General features: G+C 39.8%; 1 protein-coding gene across 1 annotated transcript in view; it reads right to left on the bottom strand.

The window, feature by feature from the left end:
• Positions 1-635: 635 nt before the first annotated feature.
• ttbk1a (tau tubulin kinase 1a) overlaps positions 636-27,925 on the bottom strand; it is an 83,465-nt gene continuing 56,175 nt past the window's right edge. The window contains exons 15-16 of the mRNA XM_038278027.1: positions 5,625-7,081; positions 636-1,457 (exon numbers count right to left, since the gene is read on the bottom strand). Of these exons, the coding sequence (XP_038133955.1) occupies positions 1,064-1,457; positions 5,625-7,081 (1,851 nt within the window). The 3' untranslated portion in view covers positions 636-1,063. The remainder of the gene's footprint in view (positions 1,458-5,624; positions 7,082-27,925) is intronic.

Below are 27,925 nucleotides of genomic sequence, written 5' to 3'. Positions count from 1 at the left end.
AGACAGACAGACAGACAGACAGACAGACAGACAGACAGACAGATAGATAGATAGATAGATAGATAGATAGATAGATAGATAGATAGATAGATAGATAGATAGATAGATTTGTAGAAACCAAATGAATGACAGGACACTCCTCCACATTACCAAGACTTTACTTCACAGCTCAGTGCCCTGCATCTGGGCTCCAACATTCAGCACCAAATCTAAGCAGAAATAACTTCCCCTCATGGTTAACCCTGTTTTGTTTTTTCTCATGCGATCAAAAATAAAAAATAAGAAAATTAAAACAGAACAAGAAAAAATAGGCCTATAACCAACCCGCTGGAATACAAGGTCAAAGATTTAGGTTTAACGAGTCGCCTTTGGCAGGATAAAAAATAAAGATATCTTTCTTGGAAATGATTTGGTTTATGTACAATTTAAAGCATAAATAAAATAAACCTTCAAAAAAATAGCATGTTTAAAGCATGCCCAGTGTCACACCATGAGGAGGAGGAGAGCAGCCAAGCATTTTTTTTTTTTTGAGTCCACTTTTAATGCTCTTTCATTCCAGGCCAAAGGGAGTACAGGCTAGATCTGGGAATCTTTTATCATACCAACATAATCCTGCATTAAATCCACCCAGTTTGGCTTCCCCCTTACAGATTCAATGCATTTATGGTATACATTATCATGCAATGTGAACCAAGCAGAGTATTGTCGACAGAAGACTAGCATAGCTGCAGGAAGCCGGGGGTTCGGTGTTATGTGATCGTATCTGAAAATGGGAGCCATGACTCTCAGCTGGAGGAGGAAGTTAAATCAGGGATCAACCAGGGAGCAGCAGACGCATCCATAGCACCATGGCAGCAACACTCCTGTACAACAGTCAGTCAGGAGACTGGAAGCCCAAATATAGTTCAGTTAGATGTCCTTCAAAAGAAAAGAAAAAAGTTTCCATTAAATGAATTAGAGGTTATTGTAATATCACAGTCTCTCTGGTGATCACCTTTGAGGCTTAGCTGTTCTAAAGACTGAAAATACACCAAAAAGGTCTCAGCTCTAGAGTTCCTCTGTATTATCTAGCAGGCACCACCTTATCCCTGGCATTGGCTTTAAGCTTAGCCCCAGCGGCAGGTTTGGGCCTGGTCCTGGCAGGGCCAGCGGCTACGGAGGTCTGCGCTGTGGCTTCCTGGGAGGCGCTGCGACGCATAGCTGTTGTAGTCCTAGGTGGCAGCATGGGGACGGTAGGGGACCGAACTGAAAGGGGCTGCCTGGACGGGCACGTCCTCTGAGGGGAGGGGCTGTCAGTCCTGCAGTGGGTGGAGCTAAGGCTACGGCGGCCGCCCAGCAGGGTGCGAAGGGGCATCCGGGGGCTGCCGCTCGCAGCGGACGGGCGAGGGCATGAGGAGGAGGACCTAGATGAGACAGGCTTAGGTTTCCTTTGGGGGGGCTGAGCAGCTTTCTGATTTCTGTGGAGAAAGAAGCACATTGATAATAGTCTGCTAGAGTAAAATTCAAGGAATCTTATTTACTGCGCCTCGTAAAATAAGTCACATTACAACCAAAAACTTCAATGTATTTATTGGCCTTTTAGGGGAAAAATCAAAACAACCTGAATATTAGAGAAAATGATCCATGTTTCATAATTTTTTCAAATAAAATCCTAACATGTTTCGTTACTGAGCTCCTCTAAATCAGAAGTTTTCTGATCCAACTTTTTATTCACAGCAACAAGCATTCAGCCCTAATCGTCATATTAACCAGAAAGGTCTGAGTTCCCGGATGAAGCCTGGCTGAATAGATTAAGTTAGTTGGGGTTAAATATTTTGGGGAATTGTGTATTTTCTGTCTGTTTTTATGTTTTCTATGCTTGGCTGTAGGGCTGAAACAATTAATTGTCAATACTCGATTATTGAAATATTTGTAAATTTAGAAATTGATTAATCATTAACTGGAGTATATTGTTAGGATAATTATCATTGATGATGTGTGAGTTTATTACACCTTAATATTAGCTGCCTGTTGCGTGTCAGAACTGATGTTTTCCACAATAGTTTAACTAATTATATACATTTCCTCTGGATATACAGTTTATAATCCTTTTTCTGTACGGGGCTAATATTTGGAAATGGAATGACAGCGGTGTCCCTCTACGGAAGAGGATTAGGGCCACTGAAAAAAAAATTAACTGATTTTTTAATTTTATTTCAGTTTAACATGGGGGGAAAAATAGAATAATGAGATTAAAGTCAGAATTCTGAGATTAAAGTCAGATTTCTGCGATTAAAGACAGAATTCTGAGATTAAAGTCAGATTTCTGAGAAAAAAAAGTCAGAATTCTGAGATTAAAGTCAGAATTCTGAGATTAAAGTCAGATTTCTGAGATTAAAGTCAGAATTCTGAGATTAAAGTCAGAATTCTGAGAAAAAAAGTCAGAATTCTGAGATTAAAGTCAAAATTCTGAGATTAAAGTCAGATTTCTGAGATTAAAGTCAGAATTCTGAGATTAAAGTCAGATTTCTGAGATTAAAGTCAGAATTCTGAGATTAAAGTCAGATTTCTGAGATTAAAGTCAGATTTCTGAGATTAAAGTCAATATTCTGAGATTAAAGTCAGATTTCTGAGATTAAAGTCAATATTCTGAGATTAAAGTCAGATTTCTGAGATTAAAGTCAGATTTCTGAGATTAAAGTCAAAATTCTGAGATTAAAGTCAGATTTCTGAGATTAAAGTCAGAATTCTGAGATTAAAGTCAGATTTCTGAGATTAAAGTCAGATTTCTGAGATTAAAGTCAGAATTCTGAGATTAAAGACAGAATTCTGAGATTAAAGTCAGATTTCTGAGATTAAAGTCAGAATTCTGAGATTAAAGTCAGAATTCTGAGATTAAAGTCAGATTTCTGAGATTAAAGTCAGATTTCTGAGATTAAAGTCAGAATTCTGAGATTAAAGTCAGAATTCTGAGATTAAAGTCAGATTTCTGTGATTAAAGTCAGAATTCTGAGAAAAAAAGTCAGAATTCTGAGATTAAAGTCAATATTCTGAGATTAAAGTCAGATTTCTGAGATTAAAGTCAGATTTCTGAGATTAAAGTCAAAATTCTGAGATTAAAGTCAGATTTCTGAGATTAAAATCAAAATTCTGAGATTAAAGTCAAAATTCTGAGATTAAAGTCAGATTTCTGAGATTAAAATCAAAATTCTGAGATTAAAGTCAGATTTCTGAGATTAAAGTCAGAATTCTGAGATTAAAGTCAGAATTCGGAGATTAAAGTCAGATTTCTGAGATTAAAATCAAAATTCGGAGATTAAAGTCAGATTTCTGAGATTAAAGTCAGAATTCTGAGATTAAAGTCAGAATTCTGAGATTAAAGTCAGATTTCTGAGATTAAAGTCAGATTTCTGAGATTAAAGTCAGAATTCTGAGATTAAAGTCAAAATTCTGAGATTAAAGTCAGATTTCTGAGATTAAAATCAAAATTCTGAGATTAAAGTCAAAATTCTGAGATTAAAGTCAGATTTCTGAGATTAAAATCAAAATTCTGAGATTAAAGTCAGATTTCTGAGATTAAAGTCAGAATTCTGAGATTAAAGTCAGAATTCGGAGATTAAAGTCAGATTTCTGAGATTAAAATCAAAATTCTGAGATTAAAGTCAGATTTCTGAGATTAAAGTCAGAATTCTGAGATTAAAGTCAGAATTCTGAGATTAAAGTCAGATTTCTGAGATTAAAGTCAGAATTCTGAGATTAAAGTCAGATTTCTGAGATTAAAGTCAGATTTCTGAGATTAAAGTCAGAATTCTGAGATTAAAGTCAAAATTCTGAGATTAAAGTCAGAACTCTGACTTTATATTAAGCTGAAATAAAATTAAAAAAATCAGTACTTTTTTTTTTTCAGTGGCCCTAATCCTCTTCCGTATCCCTCAGCTAAGAACAAAGTGTAATATTTTGATAAGGCTGGAACCATGGATGTCTCCTCATCTGCTAAGGTGTGTAATGTAATGACGTGATGATGTGGCAGGCTGGAGAAGTACAAAATGTCTTTTTAACTGCTTATCGGGGCCACTTCCTGAGAGAGAGAAAGCTCCAAGGTGTAGACACAGAGCTTATCTTTAACAGTAGACTCTAAATATGCCTAAAGCTGACAGAGTAGCCCACTTAATTTAAACCACAATTGTAAAAAAATATATATATATAAACATTTTTCATTTAAGATTAAACATTTTTTTTGGACTGTTAATATTCTCTATCGAGAACTCCTCAAGCGTAGATTTTTTGTTTCACCTGCTTTAATTCCATAAAAAAAATCTTCTTTAAGAAAACTTATCTTATTTAGAATACTGAGAACAGTCAGAATTCCAACATTTTCCTGTTTTAAACTCAAATAAATAAATAAAAATCATTTAATTTTTTTTATTTTTTCCCTGTGACCCTAATCCTCTTCCGTAGCTATCTAATTATTAATTGAAAAAATAATCTTCAGATTAATTGATTAGCAAACTAATTTTTATTTGCAGCTCTACTTAGCTGCTAACACTACTTGCTAAATTAAGTCATTCAAAAAAAGTAAAAAAAAACAATCGATTGGAATGGGGGTCGTTTGGCTTCCTTTGTTAGCCTGCAATTCTCCATACCTGTCTATGTCTCTGAAAGGGGGGTCATTAAAGGGAATTATTGGCCTGGCTGAATACGCGAGGTTTTCTGTTCCCCTGTACAGGCATGGGGGACAGAGGAACAGAAGACTTTAAAGTCTTTGATTGTGATAAAGGACAATACTGGTACAGATTATTTATTACTATTGGATAAATTCCATAAATGGAAGAGAAGTTGTGGCTTTTTTAAATAAATGTGCAGAGATTGCCAGAGCTTCAATCACTCATGAACCTATTTTTCTAGAGCCACCGCTCTGTTGTAGCCTCGTGAGACCATCCTGATCTCGCAAGCTTTCAAGATTTCACTCGCAGATCAGTCTGGCGACTCTCCGTTAAAGAAAATTTGGAGCCGTTCACCAAATGAACGTCCAATCAGCGTTGGCTTTGAGGCGGGTTGAGGTGTGACGCAACGAGAAGCGCGACAGTTCAGTCTAAAGAACATGGCGGCTTCAGCCGATGAAACTAGCGTTAGCGTGGCTATCGAGCAAGTTTTATCGGAATTACAGAGTATTTCTTCACTGAAAGAAGAGCAAAACACTGCTCTGGAGGCTTTTCTCAGAGGAAAAGATGTTTTTGCTCTTCTCCCGACTGGTTTCGGCAAGAGTTTGATCTATCAATTGGCTCCTCTTCGTCGTCGCTCTGTTAGTATGTCATATGCTTCGTTGATCTGATTGGTTTATTTGGCCCGTCTATCACCAACATAGGCCAATCAGCTAACCAGTATTTTCGCCCCTTCCCAAAATTACTTCAACGGAAAGTTTCCAGATGGATATGCGGAGCAAATCCATCTGGCGGAGTCAGGTTAGCTCTCTTGAGCTGGTTTTCAGAAACTGACATTAGATTAAATAAAAAAAAAAGATACATTTTATGTATTATTACAAAACAGGATAAAATCCCAATAATATACTTAGACGTTTTTGGCTCTAATGTGACAATATTTCAAAGTGTTCATTTTTGGAAAGCATAAAGAAAAATTAGGCTTACCCATTTATGACGGAAGAAACCGCTTTTGTATTTTTGGAGTCTGGCAAGGAGAGAGGAGAAGCAGCGACGCCGAAACCCCCAGAAGGTCTTTTTACGGGAGTGACGGGTCTAGGGATTCTGCTCCTGCACTCTTTGGACCCTTGTTCTTCTGTGGGTTTGAGACGGGAGCTCCTTCTGGATTCGTCCGAGGTATGCATGTCCTCCTCTGAGCCCGTCATGGATAAAGTCTCAGAAACTCTCAGGCGCTCGTCGTCTCCAGAGGACAAGGATGACGAAGTCCCGGACAGCATCCGCCTCCTCATCCAGCGACCCTGTTGCTTCTGAACCAGCAAGCGAGCCAGGTCGAGCTGTCTCGCCCGCTGCTGAAGCCGAGCTCGAGCCGAAAAGGAAGAGGACTGTTCTGAGCCCGAATCCTCTTCAGAGATAAGAATGGGGATTCTGCTTCGGATTTTGGGCTTAGTACCAGCCGGCAGCTCTGCTCCAGCAGCCTGAAGCGTTAAACCGTCCTCACTGGAGGGAAGTTGTTTCGTAGCTTCATGGGGTTGATCCTTTTGATCGTAAACCGGTGAGGAGTCTTTAGAGGCAGGCTCCAAAGACATGGCGAAGATGGCTGACGGACCATTTTCAGTTTTTGGTTGCTTATCTTCTGTACTGGATTTGTCTGGCTCAGGCTCCTCTGCAGCCTCTTTGGGCAGTGGTGCATCCCTCCGCTCATGGGTTTCAACCTCTGCAGCCAATTCCCTCGTGAGAGCAAAGTCTCCCAGGTCAGTTTCTTTTGCGGAGTGACCGTTGGAAGACATAATATTGAGGTGTGATGTCTCTGCAATATGAATGAAAGTGCGCTCAACTTTGGTGAAGGGAGGTGATCCGGGAGCAATGGGAGTCGAGGGTCTCAGTTCTGACCTGAGGGCTGGAGACAGGCGGCCAGTTTCAGAGAGTTCAGGCTGAATCCCCTCCCCTGTCAGTAGGCGGTCATTACGAGAATTTAGACCGGAGGGTGTCCCCAATTCCCCCTCGAGAACATGTTCCCCACCACAGGGGGACTTGCGAGTGTCTCCAGGTGAAAACAGAACAAGAGTCTTTGACGCGTCCTCCAGGTCCGGATCTGCATCAGCGGCCGACGCGTGCTCCTTCTGTCCTCTCTGGTCCTCCGCCATGAGCGTCGAGGGTGCAGCATCCTGGCTGCGTTCAGTGCTTTTCTGACTGGCCTCGCTGTTGGAATCGCTTTTAGTTACGTCATCGTCCTTCGGCCCAAGAGGTTCCTGGACCTCTTCGTCCGGCGTGGCAAAGCTCCTACGCTGAGGCAAAGTACCCGTCAACATGACAGTGAGGAAGTCTGCCCTCTTAGCCTGCAGCTGAGGAAGGATGTGGAAGTGCTCCATCTCATCGCCTTGACCCTTTGTTCGATAGTCAGGAGAGGATGGCGACGGGACGCTCTGCTCTGTAGGTGACAACACCTGTAAAAAAAAAGCAAAAAAAACAACATCTTATTACAATGGACTCAATTTAAACTAGATTTAAGGCAACTCTGATTGAAAGATTGCCGTTCGGGTTCGTCTTCTAGGAGCCCTTCAATAGCCCTCAATAGCCAGGGTTTGCCTCTAACCAAGGTTTGCAGCTGTTTCCTTTTTCCAACCACTGTGAACCTGGTTTACGGTCATCAGTAGCCTCATACATCCAGATAAAAGTAATTTCAGGAACTATTCTAGGACACCACAAAACAGGGTTTACCTGGAAGGGAACTGGACTTTTCAACACCTATCCAGGAATCCTTGTTTTCTGGAAATATGCTCACACTCCCGCACCAACATGATAAATGCGACATGGTTGTGTAAATTCTCAGTCACCCGGGTCATGATATCCACTAAAAGAAGCTTAAATTGGAAGGAAACTGAACTTTTGCTCAGTTTTTTTCTGAAGACCAATCCAAGAGTCTTTATTCTAAGACACACATCTGTTAGAGCAAGATCAGAATCACAGCCGATGATCTTACAGCTAATATTCGGTAGGTACTGGTCATCATATTGTTGCTGAACACTGGAAAAACGATCTAGAAATAAGTGAAAATGTCTTAAATTAAGTGTATTTACCCTTCATTTGAGTAGGTAAATGTTATAGTTTGCCAGTAGAATGAGTATTTTAATAATTATATAACATGCACCTGAAATAAGACAATGCAGTTGTGTTTTGTTATTTTAAGTGTAAATTGTCTAGTTCCACTGACAAAATGACTCTTTTACCTCCTCAATCCAAGAACAAATGCACTTATTTTAAGAAGAACTGACTTATCTAGATATTGATTTTCTCCAGTGAAGACAAAGTGACCAGAAAACGAAGAGTCATTTTGATGTTGCTTCACACTTATCTTCGTTCACATTCACTCTCACATGCTTACACACCGAGTTCACAATTTGAGGCTGTCAATCTTGTAGAATTCAGAATGTTAGTAAGCAGAGAGCAATTCTGAATACCGCTAGTTTAAATTTGTTGGTGTCTTACCACTCCACTTTTTAACTAAATTCTTATTATTTGTGAGTTTTGTGTGTGTGTGTGTGTGTCGATGTAGCTGCTGGTTATCTTTTAATTGAAGAATCACACTATTCCTATTAAATGAAAACAACAAAAAGACATAACTTTATGCTAAATAAAGCATGATACGTCAAATGTTCATCCTAACAGTCAATGGTGTAACGACACAACAGGCCCCTAAGCAACATTATCTGGGTGGCCCCATGTGAAGTGCAACACGTTATAAAGGTTCAGGATACGGCGACGGTTCAATAAATCCGCCAAGAAGATACAATTATGCAATTCTCAGTAGTTTATGATCACCACCCATTGTTAGCACAAAAAGCCATCAGGCTAGGTTGAGTTTCACAGCTCTCCTCCTCATTCACCTCTCTCCATTCATCTCCTGGTCACCATCTTTACTCACTGCAGCTGCAATGCCCTTGTCTCCGTCTTTAGTTCTTTAAAAGAAAGTCTTTGTTTTGGGAAGTTTGTTCTGTTCTTCCAGCAGCTCTTCTTTCCTTTTTTTTTCCGGAATGCAGTTAAGTACCTCTTTTTGGTATACATTGTCGCTAACACATTGTACGTAACGGTTATGGTTTTAATCTACCTTCTGGATTACCCATAATTCCAAGTCGAATTGTAAAAAATAAAATACTCAAATACATTGTTCTTTTAAGATCTATTGCGGTTTGAAACATATTGTCACATTTTGGTTGGTGTTTCTGGACCCAAATGCAGAGGCAGGGAGGCAGAAGTGAGTTCTTGCAGATTTAATCAAAGGAAACAGTTTAACCAAGGCAGGGATCCAAAAATCCAACTAGAATTGTAAAGCAAACCAGAACTATGGAGACCAAACTATGGAGTATGGGAAACCAAACACAAGGAGCCAGGGAGAGACGAGGCATGGAGACAACAACATGAGAAACCAGCAACGACAAGGAACCAACAAGGAGTGTCTGCAGAGGGAGAGTATATGCAGCTGACTGAGACGATGGCAGGGCTAACGAGCTGACAAGGAGCAGGTGTGAGGAGACAACGAGGGAACCAAGGGGAAAGGAACACACAAGTGGCCTAACATAAATCTAGAAACTAAAACAAAATAGGAATTAAACCAATAAAACTAGAAAACATGGAGCAAAGTAAAGCACAACAAAATCAAAACCATGACACATATTATATGAGTGGATTTTTTCCAACCGTCTAATGAACTATACACAGTTATTAACACAGTACTTAAAAGTCCCACTGTCTGCTTTGCTATTGGTGTCGTGTTTAAACAGCTCACCATCATGGTGAAATCTGTTGCGGTATAAATACGGTCTGGTGCGGTCAGTCACTTCAGTATCAGGTGGGTTTAAGAGGAATTTTTCGCACCATTACATCTGCAAAGAGACGTCCTAGTCCACAATTGCATATGGGGGCCAACCGGGTGTCAGTGATGGGGGCCCTAAAAGGTTGTGGGCCCCTAAGCAGCTGCTGTCTCTACTTACCGATAGTTACGCCATTGCTAACAGTGTTTACTGAGTCCTTTGTTTTAACCTAAACAGAATTCATGCAGTGGATGGGATCAGCAAACACCGTTGTAGACCGTCGCCATCTGGTGGCAGTATTTAGTCACGCATTTATCAACTAGATAAGAGCTTCAGCAATTTTATCTCCCATTGCAAATAACACCAACATTCATATTATACCTTCAGTGCTAATCTTGTCTTATCCATCTTCCCATCCCTTTTTTTATTCTTCTCATCTTAATTCCTTCTTCTCTGTGCAGTTAGATTGGTCTCAATTTTTTACAAATACACGCACAGCACAAGATCCACACATTCACCAAAATGATTCAAGCGTGTGGTAATGAACGCTTAATTTAATATGACATAAATAAATCTCACCATCAGCATCAATCACACACGTTTCTGCCCAAACATTATTTTTTCGTTGTGGGTCTTTGTAAAAGGAATAATCATACTGTTAGAAATATTCTATTTATACTCCGTTTGTGTTTCATGGGTTGTGTACAAATGAACTTTTATGATATAATGTGTTATTCATCGTTTATTAACTCTTGCTAAAGGTCATGCAATGGACGGGTTGTGAAAGAGGCCTGAACATCCTCTATCACATGTTTCTTCTCAACATGTGTTCTTGGAACAATTCAATTGTAAAACAACCACATGCTTTGTTTTAACATATGTGCTAAGGTTTAAAGTAAGATCATTTTGTGTCCCTTTCCTTAGTTAAACCTCAGCTTGTGTAATTAGGGACATCCCCTGACTTTAATAAATAGCGAGGAGAAAGCTAAAGACCAGCACAGTGGGTTGGAGATTTGTAAACTCAGCAGTCTCTTCCTACTCTCCCGACGAGTAAACTAAATTAATTGTCTCTGTGCCTTCTTTCTTTCTCTGTATATATGTATAATGTTTTAGGTGCTTAGACCTGACACTTACAAAGTTGGTTTGTTCTCTAACTCCAAACTCAGCATCTCTTCATCCTTGCCTGTGATAAGAAATTCCTTTTGAATATGTGAGATTCGCTCTTGGAAGGAATGGATTTGATTAAAGTTTTAAGCTTCTCGGTATAAAATAAATATTTCGATGAACATTAGAAATCTGCTTGCTGCCATGTTAAAGTAACGGTAGTTTGCATCCAATAATTTAAATAAACGGTCTTAGTTTTCGGGACTATATAAGAATTATGCTCTAATTTGTAGTTACCAATCTGTCATTACTATATTTTAATTTGATAAACTGGATTTTCTAATCGTTCTTTTTCCAGTTTGGTGCAGTTGCACCTTGCCGGACAGGAGCGCAGCTAAAAATAGCTCTGCTACTTCTTTGGACGATGAAGGATGTAGAAGACGTACGAGGACAGTGATGTTTGAAGGAGTAGCGGTGGATGTGGAACTGTTCTCATTGATTAAAATGAGTGCACAAGTCCTCTGCACGACGTACGTGAGCGGGGCGGGGGCAGAGGATGTGGGCCCTGGGCTCCTCCCACGTGCAGTACTTTCTTGTGATTGGCTCATACAAGGGAGCTTTGTGATTGGTGGCAAACCATCCCTGCTTAAAAAATGCATTTTTGTATCGAGGCATGTCAGGGAAGTCTCAAAATCCCCACAAAATGCAGTGAAGTTTAAGGACCAATTGTTTATAAACCAGAAATACTTTGGTGAATCTTGTCCTGCGTGTGTGGATCTTGTGTACATGTGTGGATCTTATCCTGTGCATGTAGGAATCACATATGTGTATTTGGAGTATTACGCCTTCTCTTGGATTTTCTTTGTTTCCATTACTTCCTTGTTTAAGGGCAGATTGGACTTCTGCAATCGCACACATCAAATGTGGCTTGGGTCTGGTCTCAAACCAGTTTTTGCTGGTATGCTTCTGTACCGTCGGTCTGGAATTTCTAGAGATGCACAGCAGTTTCCCACCTAAGCGCAATGGGGAGCCTATTCAAGAACTCGCGAGAACTTCGGCGGATTGTACTTCCGAACCTCCTCGATTGACCTCTCATTGTAGTTGTCCATTGTAGTTTTTCCTTGGTTTTAAAAATGGCGCGCCCCAGCACCGAATAGAGAAGGACGACCACACAGACAGGCGGGAAGGCATACCAAGGATCAATCACAGCTGCTTTTGTCTGCGCACTTCCGCCTGAGGTCTGAGTGGTTTTAGGACCGTCCGACGCATAGTCAGGATTCTTTTGAGGTGTGCAACGACAATTGCAGAACCTCTGTGCGGGAGGCGTGGTCACGCACAGAGACAGATTTCACGGTTGCAGAGGCAATGCATCACAAGCATATACTGACCTTTACTCATTGCACACATGCACAGTATGGTACCTGCTGTCACATTGTTATGGAAACCCAGCTTTGTCTGGACGGGCTTAGACCACTTTATCTATTTTTTTTAACTGACCATATATATGTTAACATGAAGCTAGTAGTAAAAGTATGAAACCTAGTGACGATCTGAGGTATTACTGCCAAGATTGAAGGAGCAGTTGGTGGCGGTAATGCACCAAAAGTTTTTCGCCAACAAAGGAGGAGGAAATCAAGCAAATCAAAATGGCAGCGCCCGTCACATTCAGAAAGTTATTCTTGATTATTATTGCTGTACTTCGGTGTTATTATTCAAAATGCTATTATTTAAAATTTTATGTGGAGAAGATTTCGATTGTTGTTTATAGTTGTTCTTCTTCTTCTGTTTTGTGTTGGTTGGCAAGCAACTTCCGGAGGGGCATTACCGCCAACTACTGGAATGGAGTGTAGGGATGGGAATCGAAAACCGGTTCCTGTTCAGAACCGGTTCCGTATTTTCCGATTCCATGGCATCGTTTGGCAGCTCGCTGAACGATTCTTTTTTCGATTCCCGCAGCACCAGAGCCTAGAGCGCCGGCCCTGGGGAGCACGACTTACGTCACGTTTTTTTACGTACGTTACGTAAGTTACGCAAGTTGGAAGAACTATTCGAGGAGGAAGACAACGAGCTGCGGTCACTTTGTGAATCAAAGCCCCGTCTTTCCTTAGCCCAGAGGGTAGATCAGGAAATCCAGCTCTATAAAAGCTTGCCCTCCATCCCCTGCAGGGATAGCGCCACACTGTGGTGCTGGGACAAGCAAGATACGCTGCCCTTGCTATCTGACTGGCTGAAAACTACCTCTGTGTGCAGGCTTCCTCCACCCCATCTGAGAGGGTGTTCTCCATGGCTGGAGACACCATAAGCCCTGAAAGATCCCGTATCCTTCCAGAAAAAGCAGATATGCTCATCTTTCTGCAAAATAACTGTTAATTTTCCCTACTACTGTTTTATAATTAGTATTTTTTGTTATTTAAAATAGGTTATTATCCCATCATTTGTTATTAGACATTGTTGGTTATTAAGTTTGTTCTTGTATTAATTTTTCATTTAAACACAGATGTTACTCCAGTTTCACATTTCCTGTGGACATCTTGATCTTGTTGATTTTGTAAGATTGTGCAATAGTTAAGTAAACACAGTTGATGCTGATAATCAAACTGTTTGTTCTCCTTTTTTCCCCAAATTGGAATCGAAAAAAGAATCGATAAAGAATCGAATCGTTTCATAGAATCGAAAAGGGAATCGGAATCGTGAAAATCTTTTCAATTCCCAACCCTAATGGAGTGTGAATCGCGATGTGCAGCCAGACGGAGATGACGCGTTCTGCTCATGCGCTCTTGTTATCAGAGAACCGAGCCGAGCCCACCTCTGGAACTGGTCTGCAGTTAGCTCGGTTTGGTTGCGTCTAGCTCGGTTCAGTTCAGTTTGCTTTCCATTTACACACGATAAGTTATCTCAGTTACTGAGCTCGGACCGGTCTCGACACAGTTTTTCCAGGGTAGTGTAAATGGGGTAAAGTGAATGTACCTGCCAATTGCTGGTGTTTTTTTTTTTTTTTTTTTGTAGAATCACCTTCTGAAATCTAAAGATACTTTTATTAATATAAGTGACTTTAAAAAAAAAAACTGACATCAACAAATCCGTTTGCTCCAGAACCGTTTTATTTTCATTTTGGTTGTACACAAGCTTTTTCAAGATTGTCTAGATTACATACATTGATATAAAAGGCACAAAAAATGCATTGCAGAGCTCATCTTTAGCACAAAGTCTAATATCAGGTGATTTTTCAAGTGTTTCCCCTCAAAGATTCATCATACAGCCTGTACATACTTACTAAACCCCACTACCTATCATGCTATTAGAGTTTAACTGCAAACCTAATTCCTGTCTACATTTCTGTATATATGTACACAGTTTATCGTTTGGATTTTAAAAAAGTTTAAAATGCATGCTTTACCTGTAAATTATACAAGCTGGACTGTACAATAATACTGTGATAGAAAACAAATGCTTATACATGTTTTTTACAAGTGAGAGACACTCACGGATCATCACACCAAACAAACACGGTGAGCTCTTTAGTCATTTTTGCCTTCGACAAAGAAACTCGACTTTTATTGCGAGAACATTTGAAGGGACAGTTGAGCACTTTTTTTGTTTTTTCTTTTATATAAAATCTTTGCGATTTCTGTTGTCCATTCAGTCACATGAGAACTTTGCCTTAAGGTTGTTTTAGTCCAGCGTACCGCAACATGACAAAAAGAGCTTTCACATCAGAAACGACTTCCTAACAGATCTAACTTCTATTGTCGATAAATAAGTGGGATAAGCGTTGAGTCGATGATGTAGATTTTGTGGAAAATTGTGAGTAAATGCAACAAAAAAGGAAAAAGTATTGAATTTGTTTTCACTTTTACTCTACGATTGATTTATTTAACATGGAAACCCCATGGAGATCGGCACAAATATAAGCAAATATAAAGTAACAAAATGCTTTATTATTTATTTCTATAATTCCAATATGTTTTATTGTGTGGTTAGAAAATTAGGAAAATGTTTCCCAAAACAGTTTGGTCCATTTGCTGAACAAAAAAACATTTCATTTGAAGTAGTGCTTAAATCTTTAATTTCTTTATGATTTTAAAACATTTTTAATCAACAAATGTTGGCGTACTTATAAAAACATATAATTCATAGTAACTTAATCTAAATAAACCTCTAATTTCTAGAGCCCTTTTTAAAAAATCTTTTGCAGTGCTATGTTTTATCACACTGGCAAAATGTTTCGCTAAGATTTAAATTTAAAATACACAAATCATTTATACAAAGCCTTTAATTTTATCTTTCAGTACGGGGTTTTTAAAAAAACGAACATTTTATTTCTCACCTGTAAACTAATATAGGGAGAATTATCATTGAAATTTTGATATTTATGTTGAAAACCGTTAATAAATTAATAAACTAAGGTGAACAGTCTGCAAAAAGTTTAGAAATTGGCTAATCTTTGCAGTGGTGTAGTTTTAATGAAGATATTTTGATTATAATGATGATGCACCACTGTCTCCATCCTTAGCCAATCACTGAAATGCTAAATGTGAACAATCACATGGACAGTGGAGTATAAAAAGTGCGATAGGAATCAGGAAACAAAATGCCCAAACCCACGTCATGTCATGTTAAGTCAAGCTTTGGGCTCAGCAGCTCTGATCCGTGAGTATCTTCTCAAGTAGTAGATATATACAAGAAAATAAATTAATAAATATCACAGGCCTCTTGGAATCAGAGGTTTAAATTCACTGTGTTCTTGTTGTCATTACAGTACAGTGCTGATAGTAGTCACCGCACAGTCAGAAGAGTATGACGCATGTTGATCTCATGCAAAGAGTGGCGACAGTCAGCGGTCAGTCTAATGACACAAGAAACTGTCTGACAGGCCGCCTGTCACTTCTTTTCATCTCAGGATTGTCAGCAGGCCAAGCGCGCAGACTTCTCCTGCCTGTAAGTAACTTCTTATGTAACGATACGGCATGATTAGCGTTAATGTTTATCGGTGACAATCTTGCACAGTAAAACTGTTTAATTGCAAATAAAAAAAAGGTTCTGAGTTAGCAGCTAGTCCACTTTGAACATTCCCCAAGAGTACTATAAAATTATGCAAAGTATAAAAACAGGAAGGGCATCCTGAACTCAGCATGAAAGCAACGGCAAGCTTTCTCCTTAACAAACGGGAGCTGTGGGTGGCATCAAGCTCAAGGAACAAGCGAATGGTGCATATTTACGTAATGTAGCCCTTAAACATGTTGAGAAAGCAACAGTTTGGCTCTCATTGTACAAAACATATATCCAAGCCTGTCAAGGAAGTCTTGCTCTGAACTTTTTTAGTTTCCACGTTTTGGAATCGCCTAAAATGACACCAATAATGAGAATTACACTGCTTCAGGAGAAGAAAACACCCAACCAAACCTGACTAATCTGCAGTCTGAGCACACATCCGTCTTCCTTCAATCAATGAGACACAAAAAAAGGACAAAAATATTCTTTCAAAGTTTTAAAGAAACAACTTGTCTTACATGGTCATTGGTTTCAACACTGAGTTATAATGCTCATAACCGACTCTAAGCTTTCAAAGCAGAATCTGTTGGTAAATCTGATGAAAGGGAGTTAAAACAGTTTGATGCACCTAAATAATAGTATTTATTGCTAATAAAATTAACCAAGTGCATTGATTCCTATTGGCAAGTAATGATGTGTCCTAACACAAACTCAGTTATCATCAATGCTTTGATAAACGGTTGGTACTTGATTTACTTTTTGTGATTTAATATCAGCCACATTCCCAGTAAGCTATAAAGCTACGACAAGCATGAAATATTCTTATGCTTCATTTACTTTTTTTTTTTTACATCCTAGCCTATTTTATTTGTTTTATTTTCTGGTTCCTTGTCTGTGGAATCCGAGCAACTCTAACTCCTGCTCTGACCAGATAGTTAATAAGACAGCTGGAGCTCAGATAACACACAAGGTCGTGTACAAGCGAAGTGTCAACGCTTCTGAACATTAACCTGACTCCGCCAGATGGATTTGCTCTGCATATCCATCTGGAAACCTTGCGTTGAAGTAATTTTGGGAAGGGGCGAAAATACTGGTTAGCTGATTGGCCTATGTTGGTGACAGACGGGCCAAATAAACCAATCAGATCAACGAAGCATATGACGTACTAACAGAGCGACGACGAAGAGGAGCCAATTGATAGATCAAACTCTTGTCGAAACCAGTCGGGAGAAGAGCAAAAACATCTTTTCCTCTGAGAAAAGCCTCCAGAGCAGTGTTTTGCTCTTCTTTCAGTGAAGAAATACTCTGTAATTCCCATAAAACTTGCTCGATAGCCACGCTAACGCTAGTTTCATCGGCTGAAGCCGCCATGTTCTTTAGACTGAACTGTCGCGCTTCTCGTTGTGTCACACCTCAACCCGCCTCAAAGCCAACGCTGATTGGACGTTCGTTTGGTGAACGGCTCCAAATTTTCTTCAACGGAGAGTCTCCAGACTGATCTGCGAGTGAAATCTTGAAAGTTCGCGAGATCAGGATGGTCTCACGAGGCTAAAAACATTCAGCTATCGAGGAAAAAAATGGCGCCATTAAAAAAGTAAGCTAACCTAACTAACTTATAGGCTTTAAGCCTTAAGCGATGTATGCAAGAATGACAGGTGCCATTTGAGCTGCTTGAAAGGTGTCAGAAAACACGCAACTACAGGTCCACCCAAAGATGGGGAAAAGAAGAGGAAATATGGCCGTAAACCAGCATTCAGTCTACAAAATTTTAACACAGAAAAGAAAGATCCAGGTGACATAAAGAACGGACTAAAATCGCAGGTTTCTTGCAAAAATATATGTTGTTTTTTTTTTTCTAATTCGTGAACCTATCCTGAATTGCAATATGGTTGATGTGCCGTTTTCATACATGGTTGCAAATCCAGAATTCACTTTCTAGGAATTCTTTTCATATTATTAATTTCAACATTAAATATCAACCAATAGGACTGGCTGTTTGCCTTGACAGCATATCTCTCTTTCTCTTAAGCCGGGCGTAGACTGTGCGATATTTTCCATCGTTGCACGCAGCTACAGCTCCAACTGTACGACGAAACCACAGGATTTAAAAGTTCGCAGCTCACGATGTTTGTTCTCACACTGTGCGAACCAACGCTCACACTGCTCGTCCAAAAACCACACGTTGGACTGAGCGCCGAGAGATGCGGTGCGTGGGCCGAGATGTGCGATCTGTTTATTACAAAAAGCTCCAAACACATAGCAGAATAACAACCTATTTGGAAGATTTTGTTATCCTTCACCACTAAACATGCTATGAATGGAGCCATCAACAAGTCAAACGACAATAGGGAAAACATGCTAGCATTAGCTCAGTACTTTAGCAAACCGCTCTCCAAGAACCAGACAACATTTTGAATAGTCTATAGCTCCATTTACACAACAAGCCGATCAGTTCCGAGCTTGTATCAGTTAATCATTCCGAGCTCAGTTCTTTACGACTGTTTACACACCACGCTAGCACGGTTCCTTGCCTCCTAGTGGCAATCTGCGGTACTACTGCTCTCTAGAGGTAAACAAGCAAACCAACATGGCGGCGCCCGTAACATTCAGGAAGTTCTGTTGTGTTATCATTGTGATATTTCGTTGTTTGCGGAAAGTCATGCGAAAAAGGCAGCTTTGGGGAATTTACTTGACAGAGTCGGCTTTTCGGAACTGGATACGACAAACGATGGTTAAATCAGGGCTTAGAGACGGAGGAAACAACGAAAGATGTTGAAGTTTATCACACTGCCAAGTAGAATCACCCATGGAAATCTTGTGGCACGGTAGAGAAGCTAGGATTTTTATGAATGTCCGAAGTTTCATGATCACGGAGGCTGACTAAGGAGATGACGCCGTCTGCTCAGGTGTTCTTTGTTATCAGTGAAGGGAGCCAGAACTGAACCGCGCCGAGCGCTACTGATGAACCAGTACCGTGTTAGCGCGGTTCGGTTGTGTCTGGCACGCTCCCGTTCAGTTGTTTGTGCCGTTTACTCTCAACAGTTATCTCGGTTACTGTGCTCAGACCCATCTCTGCACGGTTTAAAAGGGAAGTATAAATGGGGCTTAAGTCTATTGATCAAGAAAAGCCTTGTTTTGTTGAATTTAAACATAAAATGGAAGCAGTTGGTCAGAATTTATTCAAACGCTGAACGGTTATCTGAATGTGAGGTCAGTGGGACTAAAGCAAGCACAAAACTGACACTGATAGATGCATGGATAAAAATACTGCTATATTATTTGAATATAATAATACAATTTTCTACATGTGGGATGTTAGCTTTATAAAATCTCACATCATTTATTGCATTGGCTAATTGCATTATATCATGAGCCCATCTGCCCCAACCTGATCCCAGAGTCTAACCTACGGTGATAAAGTGCGTCAGTGATGTTAGGAAACAGTGAAGAAAAAGGAAGCACAATGACAGAAAGAGGATGATCTAAAGAAAACTGTTAGAGATACACCTTTAAATACAATCTATTTACACAACCAATAACATCCTTTAGTTCATTTAGAAATAGAAAAACATTAATCATTCATAAGCCACCCAACGAGCCAAAACCTTCAAACTTCAGTTAGTTTAAGTCAAACATTAAATTCACATTAGTTTCATTTGAACTTAAACACAAAACGGCTGAAACAGAAGCTACTGCATCAACTGGAAGACTTGAATTTAACTTAAATGAAAAACAACTGGACATGAAATAAAAAAAATCCAGCTTTTGCTCTTTTTTACCATTGATTTCCATTTTAGAGCTTTCTGTGTCGACATGTTAAATAAACAGCGAGCCGCCTTGGCTAAACTTAATGCTATTTTGGGTGGAGATGATAGAGGATAAAATATTAACATCATCAGTAAACAAACCAACCAACGGCTGTAGGATGTTTGACTCAACATGACCTTACAATGACCATGCTTCTAGATCATAGCGACATTTAGCTTAAACCTTTACTGTTTTACTGTTAGCATGCTAATGCTGACTAATTAGCAATACAAAATTCTGATGTTCTTATAAGAACCAGGAGCAAATTTGATCATGAAAAGTAACTTGACCCCCAAACACTGCAAAAACGATCTAGAAATAAGTCAACATTTCTTAAATTAAGTGTACTTACCCTTAATTTGAGCAGGTAAATAAGATAATTTGCCAATGGAATTAGTATTTTTATTCTTAAAATAAGATAATTAGATAATATTCACTTGAAACAAGACAATACAATTTTTTTTTCTTATTCTAAATGCAAATTGTCTCGTTCCATTGGCAAAGAGTCTCACTTACCTCCCCAATTCAAGAACAAATGCACTTATTTTAAGAAAATATGACATATTTAGATTTAGATTTTTTCCCAGTCAAATCAACTTTTTCTTGCAGATAAACTTTTTTTAATTTAGCTTTTAAGGTTTTATTTTAAAGCTACTTTGGAAAAATTGATGTCATATAATTTATTTAATCTCTCCCAAAAACATACCCAAAAGAAAAATGTCTTATCTAATGAAGGAACACTAACAGAATATCTGCCCAACATTCACATAATCCCAGCCAACGTCATAATGATATATGCAATATTGCCAGGAAAGGAATATTTGCTCGACCACAAGGATGATAAGAATTCAATCAGCTAGACATGCAAGCTGCTTTTTAAAGAATTGCAAAAAGAGAAAAGATTTTCCTGAAGTTTCTTCCACTACAACTTCACTTTTAAGGTAGAACTTTACCAAAAGCATAAAGAAAAACTGCATCTGTTCTGCGTCACGCATCAAAGCTCTGCTTCCTCAATCCTTATGTAGCTTTATGGCTTCCAAGTCCTGAGTAACTGCTACAAACTGTTTCGATCCTCATCTTTTATTCTCTCACATACGGAAGAGGATTAGGGCCACTGGGAAAAAAAAAGGTTGACTGATTTTTAAATTTTATTTCAGTCTAACATGGGGAAAAAAACGTTTTTTCTCAGAATTCTTACTTTAATCACAGTATTTTGGATCTTAGAGTAGAAGGGCAACATGAAGGTAGAGATGTTGAGCGATCAGCTTCACTGATAAAGATGTGAATTGTTTGAGGTGGCCAGTGACACATTGGTGGAAAATGACGGAATGAGGCAACGTTTTACGTGCCTGAGGGGTCCCCTCATTAATGGAGGAGCAGAAGGTGATTAAAACAAGAGAGCTAGTCTCTAAAACAGACATGGCTATGGCTTGATGCTAACATGTTTGTTAGCTTTTAGAATTCTGAGAAAAAAGTCAGAATTCTGAGAAAAAATTCAGAATTGTGAGATTAAAGTCAGAATTTTGACTTTTTTTCCCATGTTAAACTGAAATAAAATTTAAAAATCAGTTAACTTTTTTTTTTCCCAGTGGCCCTAATCCTCTTCCATACTCACAATTGTTACAAAAACGTTTTTTTTGTTTGTTTGTTTTTTTTAATAAATAAAGAAAAAAATGCTGCAGTAACCCTAGAGTGCCAGTAGGTGGTGATAAAAGAGATTTTAGCAATACAAAGAAAAGTATCGAATAAATAAGTCAAGCCACTACTTTATATTCATAACACTCCCATTTTCCCAGACTACACATTAAAATGGTTTAACATTTTTCCACTTCAGTTAATGTTTTTAAAATGTGATTTCCCCCCTAAAATGTCCCTTTTGCTAAATATTAAGAGCACGTGAACAAAGCCTCAGAGGCACCATGTAATATCTCCAACTACTTATAGACATTATTTTTTAAATTTGACACTAATTTAAGTATTTAATAGCATGAGAAAATGTTTTTAAATATAGTATATACAGTGAGTGGTTGTGTTTGTGAGTTGAAGTCCATAATATCTAATACTACAAAAAATTGACCAAACAAAAAGAGAGATAAACCTGGAAAATAGTAACAGTTCTTCACGTTTCTTTCACAGTAGAAAGGACATCTAAAAGAATCTATCAGAGGACACCTTGAACTTGCTGCTTTAGGATCATTTTAATTATCATTTAAACTCCTACAGAAGAAAGCAAGGCTCACCAAAGAGAGGTCGATACGTACCACAATGTCTGCTTTTTTACATTTAGGTTAAGTATTTGTATTTGAACAGTGATCATTTCGGTGAGGGACAGAAAAAGCTGACAACATTCATTAAATATTTGTCCAAGTCCAACTTCTCAAAACATGGACTTGACAATCAAAGTTCTACTGAAGCCAGTAGCAGGAAACTCTTACAGCACATCATCCGTTTATCTACAGTAGAAAAGAAGCACCATCTTTGACACACTGCCCCCTACGGGCATAAAGGTCACATTTAACAATATAGCTCATAGCGTACGCATTCAGATCAGCCACATTTAACATAAACTGCCTGCTGTCAGTTAACTTTCGCCCAGTAAAGCCTGCTATCAGCGTCGGTCCGATACAGACTCCTGTTATTTAGCATTAACCAATAAATCCTGCTGTTGGTTAGCTTCATCCCATGCAGCGTGCTGTAAGCTAGCATTGGCCCAACGCAGCCCACTGTTAGTAAGCATTGGATCTGCACAGCTTGCTGTCAGTAAGCATCGGCTACATGCAGCCCGCTGTTAGTTAGCTTTGTCCCCATGCAGCGTGATGTCAGCTAACATTGGCCCCACGCAGCCCGCTGTTAGCATGAGCTCCAAGCAGCCTGCTGTTAGTTGGCATCGGTACCACGCAGCCTGGTGCCAGTTAGCCTCTGCCCCATGCAGCCTGCTATAAGTTAGCATCGGCACCACGCAGCCTGCTCATAATTAGCATCACCTCAAAGCAGCCTGCTGTCAGTTAGCATTGGCCTCAAGCAGTCTGCTATGAGTTAGCATTGGCACCACATGGCCTGGTGCCAGTTAGCATCTGCCTCAAGTAGCCTGCTGTCAGTTAGCATTAGGTCCAAGCAGCCTGCTGTCAGTTAGCATCAGCTCAAAGCAGCCTGCTGTCAGTTAGCATCAGCTCAAAGCAGCCTGCTGTCAGTTAGCATCTGCCTCAAGCAGCCTGCTGTCAGTTAGCATCTGCCTCAAGCAGCCTGCTGTTAGTTAGCATCTGCCTCAAGCAGCCTGCTATTAGTTAGCATCAGCTCAAAGCAGCCTGCTGTCAGTTAGCATCAGCTCAAAGCAGCCTGCTGTCAGTTAGCTTTGGCCTCAAGCAGTCTGCTACGAGTTAGCATTGGCACCACATGGCCTGGTGCCAGTTAGCATCTGCCTCAAGCAGCTTGCTGTTAGTTAGCATTGGCCCCACGCAGCCCGCTGTGAGTTAGCATCTGCCTCAAGCAGTCTGCTGTGAGTTAGCATCTGCCTCAAGCAGCCGGCTGTGAGTTAGCATCTACCTCAAGCAGCCCGCTGTGAGTTAGCATCGGCACCACACAGCCTCATACCAGTTAGCATTGGTCCCACACATCCAGCTGTCAGCTAGCTTTGGCCCCACACAGCCTGCTGTTAGTTAGCACTTGCCCCATACAGCCTGTTGTCAGTTAGCATTGACTCGAGTTAGCCTGGTGCCATTTAGATTTTGCCCATGCAGCCTGCTGTGAGGTAGTGGCAGCTCCATTCACCATGTTATCAGTTAGCATCAGCCCCATGCAGACTGCTTTCACAGCACATTTTAAAACTGAAACAATTCAAATACAAAAAGTCAGAAAAACAAGCAAATAAATTACTAAGTGATCAGCAATTGAAACCGGGCTGCATTGCATTTCAAATTTGTAGTAATATTTTTGAAGTCTTGCAAAAAGTATATTTTTGTTTTTGCTATCAAGCTTATTAGAATGTTATCTTGTCTTTGTTTTCATTTTATTTTTGTTGGATTTAAAGGATCCATTTGTACTATTTTTCTTTTTGTAAAGAAACTTAAGGTATGGATTATTTCATTCTCATGATAAATTATTTATGTAGTTATTTTTTAAACATCATATTAAATGCCAGTGTGCATTCTTACTTACTAATCAGTTTTTAAGAGTGTCAGGATTTTTGTTTCTTGATGCTTTGAGAATTTTGAAATTTAGGGCCCTAAAGTTCTGCTTTACTTCCATTTATCTAGCTAAAATCACTTTACAACTTCCAAAAGATTTTCTCCAAACATTTTTCACAGACAACATTTAATGAGGAAAGGAGTCAGGAAGAGACACATGGATTGGTGGGTTTTGTGCATATAAAGACATGATGTGAAGCAGCAGCAGCAGCGTATTGCTCATTGAGCGGGATGGTTGGACTCCACAAAGTCTTCGTGCAAAAGCTTGATCGCTGGGACGACCTGCATACCTCTACGATCGCTCCTCTGTTCTAGCCAAAAAAGGTGACAGGATTTAAAAAAAAAATGCACAAAAACTGAAAAGCTTAACAGTCTCTTAGCAGCTCCACTTGGTTTCAAACTCATTAACTTCCCAGAAGGGGGAGTCCTCAGATTCACATTGTTTTCCTCAGCCCGCCAGGTCTGTGGCGTGTGCAACGCCGGCTTTGCTGAGTGGCTTCTGGAGTTTATTGCATGAAAAATATCCTCAGTCTTCAAGATTCTTCCTCAATCCTTTTCTTCTTAAAAAAAATCCTTTATCTTGAGCTACGTGTGTGTGGATGTATGAACCTGTGTGTTTATTAACCCAGCAGCGCTGCTGCGTGTTGTGATAGGGCTTATGTGATCTAGCTCTCAGTGCTGTGACTTTTCATTGGTTTGGTAAGCCAATGAGCATATTCATATTTTTGAATGTTGTTACAGATCTGGCCGGGGGGGGGGGGGGGGGTGGCTTTGCAAAATAAAAATCAAATCTTATTAGTTAAATGTTATATTTAACTCAAGCATTCATGCTTTGCATGGGCTGGTCAGCGGGATGAAGGTCCAACAGGTTTTTGGAAGGTTACAGCTTCATGTCTGCTCTGATTTCCTGTCATGTCAATTTTAGTTTAACTTTGCCCCTCCCCCACCCGTTCCTGTGCACTCCAGATTATCTTGCTGAATCAATACTAGTTACTTTTTTTCCTTGCTTAAAAGGAAAACCAAATCCTGTTGTTTGGGAATATTTTGGAGTGAGAAATTCACAGTTATGGTGTAAAAAAATACATCATTCTAACCATTCAGCTAAAAATGAGCTAGTTATATTAATACTAGAATGAGCAGAACAGCAAATATATAAAAACACCACTAAACTTCAGCCCTTTATTTAATCAACAACTAAATTTTATATTTATTTCTTACTTTTTCACAATTAAGAAACAAATGTCCGCATAACCTTTACAATTAATATAATTCATGTTTTGGATAAAAGCAATTAGATCTTGATGTAGATTCTTATTTTAAGCTGGTGAAGATTCTCTGTCATCCAGGTCATTGTCATTCCAAAAAAATAAAAACCACTGGACTTTGTTTCCAAGTTTGAAGATGATTCGCTTCCCATCCAGGAAGCTTTTTCAATTCAAATATCAGAAATAAATGAGTTCGAAGCTTTATAGAGTGAAAACATGTAAATTGAACCGGACAAACGGGTCCACCCCTTTGGAATGGGGGTCGTTTTTTGTCTTATATTTAAGGTGTTTGTTATTTATTATCTTGCTAGATGTTTTCTTAAATTAAGACCTTTTATTTAGCAGGGCGTATCCCAGACACTGAATGACAAAAAAAACATAAAATGTAAAATTTAGTTGAATTAACACAATAATGTTCTTGCCCTGCTCATGTAAAATGCCTAAATCTGTAGCGACGGTCACCAAAACTAGGCCAACTACAGGCCTGTCAGGACTTTGCTGTGACCAAAACCTTGATCTGATACTGGGAGTAAGATTTGTTGTACTTTAATTAAGGAAATGTGGTAAAAATGTAATCTCAGAAAATCACCTCATTGTTTTATAAGCACTTAAAATAAAAGATTATCGTTTAGATTATGTCCTGTTGTTGATCTCAAGACCCAATACTGGCAGATCAAGGACCCTAACTTTGGGAATCAGGGCTTTAGTAGAGCTTTAGCCGACAACTTTTCTCTATTTCATTAAAATAATGGAAACGGTTGGTTTAGGTTTAGGTTTAGTCCTAGGCTTTATAAGGTGGACCAAAATAAAGCCTTCTTTTGGCTTAGAAAAACAAAACAAACAAAGTCCAGCGCATTGTTTTTTTTTACTTTTTTGGAATTCTGTCAATTCTTTCAATGCAAAATACATTATAAAACAAAACTAAGCAACTTAATTTAAAAACAAAATGTTGTAATACTAATACAAATAAGCTTATAATCAATGTATTTGGGGGTTTGTTGTTGTACAATCAAATGTTAATTTTTCTGTGTTTTCCTTGTCACTTTAAAGGATGAGGCTCCTGATTGTGCGGGGGGAGGGGGGTTCGGGGTGGCGAAATTCTGCCCCAGCCTAAAGACGCTCTCTGACCAGTCCTGCATTTCTGAGTTTTTGTGTGCTATGTTCCTCTCCTTAGGTGTGTACCTAACCGTCTGGTTCTGCTGGAGGTTTCTTCCTGTTCAAAGGGAGTTTTTCCTCTCCACTGTCGCTACAAGCATGCTTGGTGTCAGGGATTGCATTCGAGTCAATGAGTCGATGCAATCAGCTGGTTTTCCTTAGAAAGAAAACTTTGAATCAGTTTGACTGTATGATCTGGTTGAACTGTAAAGTGCCTTGAAATGACGTGTTGTGAATTGGCGCTATAGAAATAAACTGGATGTAATTTAGGGTATACGGGCGTGTGTCATGAGTCCATCTCTCCGTCATCTCAGCTGCTGTTCTTGTTCATGAGCTTGGCTAACATCTGTTGCAGCTGCGACCTCGACACGTTCAGGACCGAGTGCCTGCTTCGGGGACTGCCGGGCATCGGCAGAGTGCCCGCATGCCGGCGCCGCGCCGAGGCGGTGGCAGAAGTGGCGTGGGCGGGGCTGCTCTCAGCCGAGCGGCTTCTCTGGATGAAGCTGCCTCCTGCATGGGGGTACTGCTCCGTCTCCAGGGTGGAGGAGGAGAAGACGTAGGAGGCCAGCCTCCTCAGTTGATTGGGCCGTGGTTGGTGTCTGTCATCTTCCAACTGCAACAGACCAATCAGACAGAGGGAGGAAGAGGAGGTTAAAGAGCTGAGAAGGACTCTTTTTTAAAGACTTAAATTATTTATTTATCGTATCAAGAAAGTCTAATAAACGTGGTGTTTTTGTCTCCTCCCCCTCCCTGACAGACATTAGACATGAGAGAGCAGAGGATGCTTTCACATATCTAAAGCCAGCAGCTGATTGGTCAGACATCATGTGGGGAGGAGCCTGGGGAGAGAAGCTGGGAGGGGTTATTGGTGTAAATCTGACCCTATCTGCTTAACTAGAAACTGGAAAAAACACCTAACAGGACAGTAGAGCTTTTAAGCTTTTTAGCTGAGTATGTTACTTCATTAGATTAGCATCCCTAAATCAGGGGGAAAAAAATATTCGGAAAACATTTCTCCCACAAAGAAGCAGCTAAAGGAACACAAAGTCACCAGCACAAGCATTGCACACACTGTCTGACTATTCTACGACAGCCTGAACCTCCACAGGTTTCGGCTCTTCGGTTCTGAAGGAAAATTTACCACTGAAGATGCAAACAAATCAGGGAACTTAAAAGAAAGATGGAGTCATCAAGCACACAAAACAGACACACAACGAAGGAAAGAAGGGGGGAAAAAAAACATGTCTGAACAGAAGAAGAAGAAAAGAACAGAAAGGAGGGTGAGAAAACAGGTACAGGACTATTCCTAAACTGTGCTTACCCCGAAACATCACTTTATTTCTTCTTGTGTTGTCCCAATGGCCCCCTCGCTCTTTTCTTTGTCTCCTCAGGTGAGTCAAACTTGACATACCGTGTACTTTTAAAGCGATAGGTTGGGGGCAAAGGCATCGGTAGTTATGTGGAAGGGGATAAAGAATTAGAGAGGAGGAACAAAAAAAAGAGGCGGTCCTCAATGGTTGGTGGCGGACGAAGAAAATGAAAACAAAATCAACCAAAAAATATGAAGCAGAGCTCGCTAACGGATCTGTGCACACATTTTCTCACTGGTAGAACAGCCAGCATTCAAACAGCAGCCACCGAGCATGGAGGACCTGATGCATCAGTCAGTGACTGAAGGAGAACAGAAAGTTACAGGTGAACTAGATGATTAGATGGATAAAGAAACATGAAATCATCACACCCATGAAGGAAAATCCTGCAGAAGGAAAATAAAATGGAAACACAAAGTGAAATCCAGGAAGCAGTCAAAGGTTCCAGAGTTATTCCTCATTTCTTTTCTGGGGACATGCCTTCATCTTTCCTCCTGAACAAACGTGAGGACCAGCTCTCCATTCAGGGGAAACTCAGAAAGAAATTTCTAAGCACCCAGATAGTAATTCCCATCCTCTGGATGCTGCAATCCTTTAATCTTA

This window comes from Cyprinodon tularosa, unplaced genomic scaffold (assembly GCF_016077235.1).
Source record: "Cyprinodon tularosa strain WSP-4 unplaced genomic scaffold, ASM1607723v1 ctg137, whole genome shotgun sequence".
Classification (NCBI taxonomy): Eukaryota; Metazoa; Chordata; class Actinopteri; order Cyprinodontiformes; family Cyprinodontidae; genus Cyprinodon; species Cyprinodon tularosa.
This window is presented reverse-complemented; position numbering and strand designations above follow the sequence as displayed.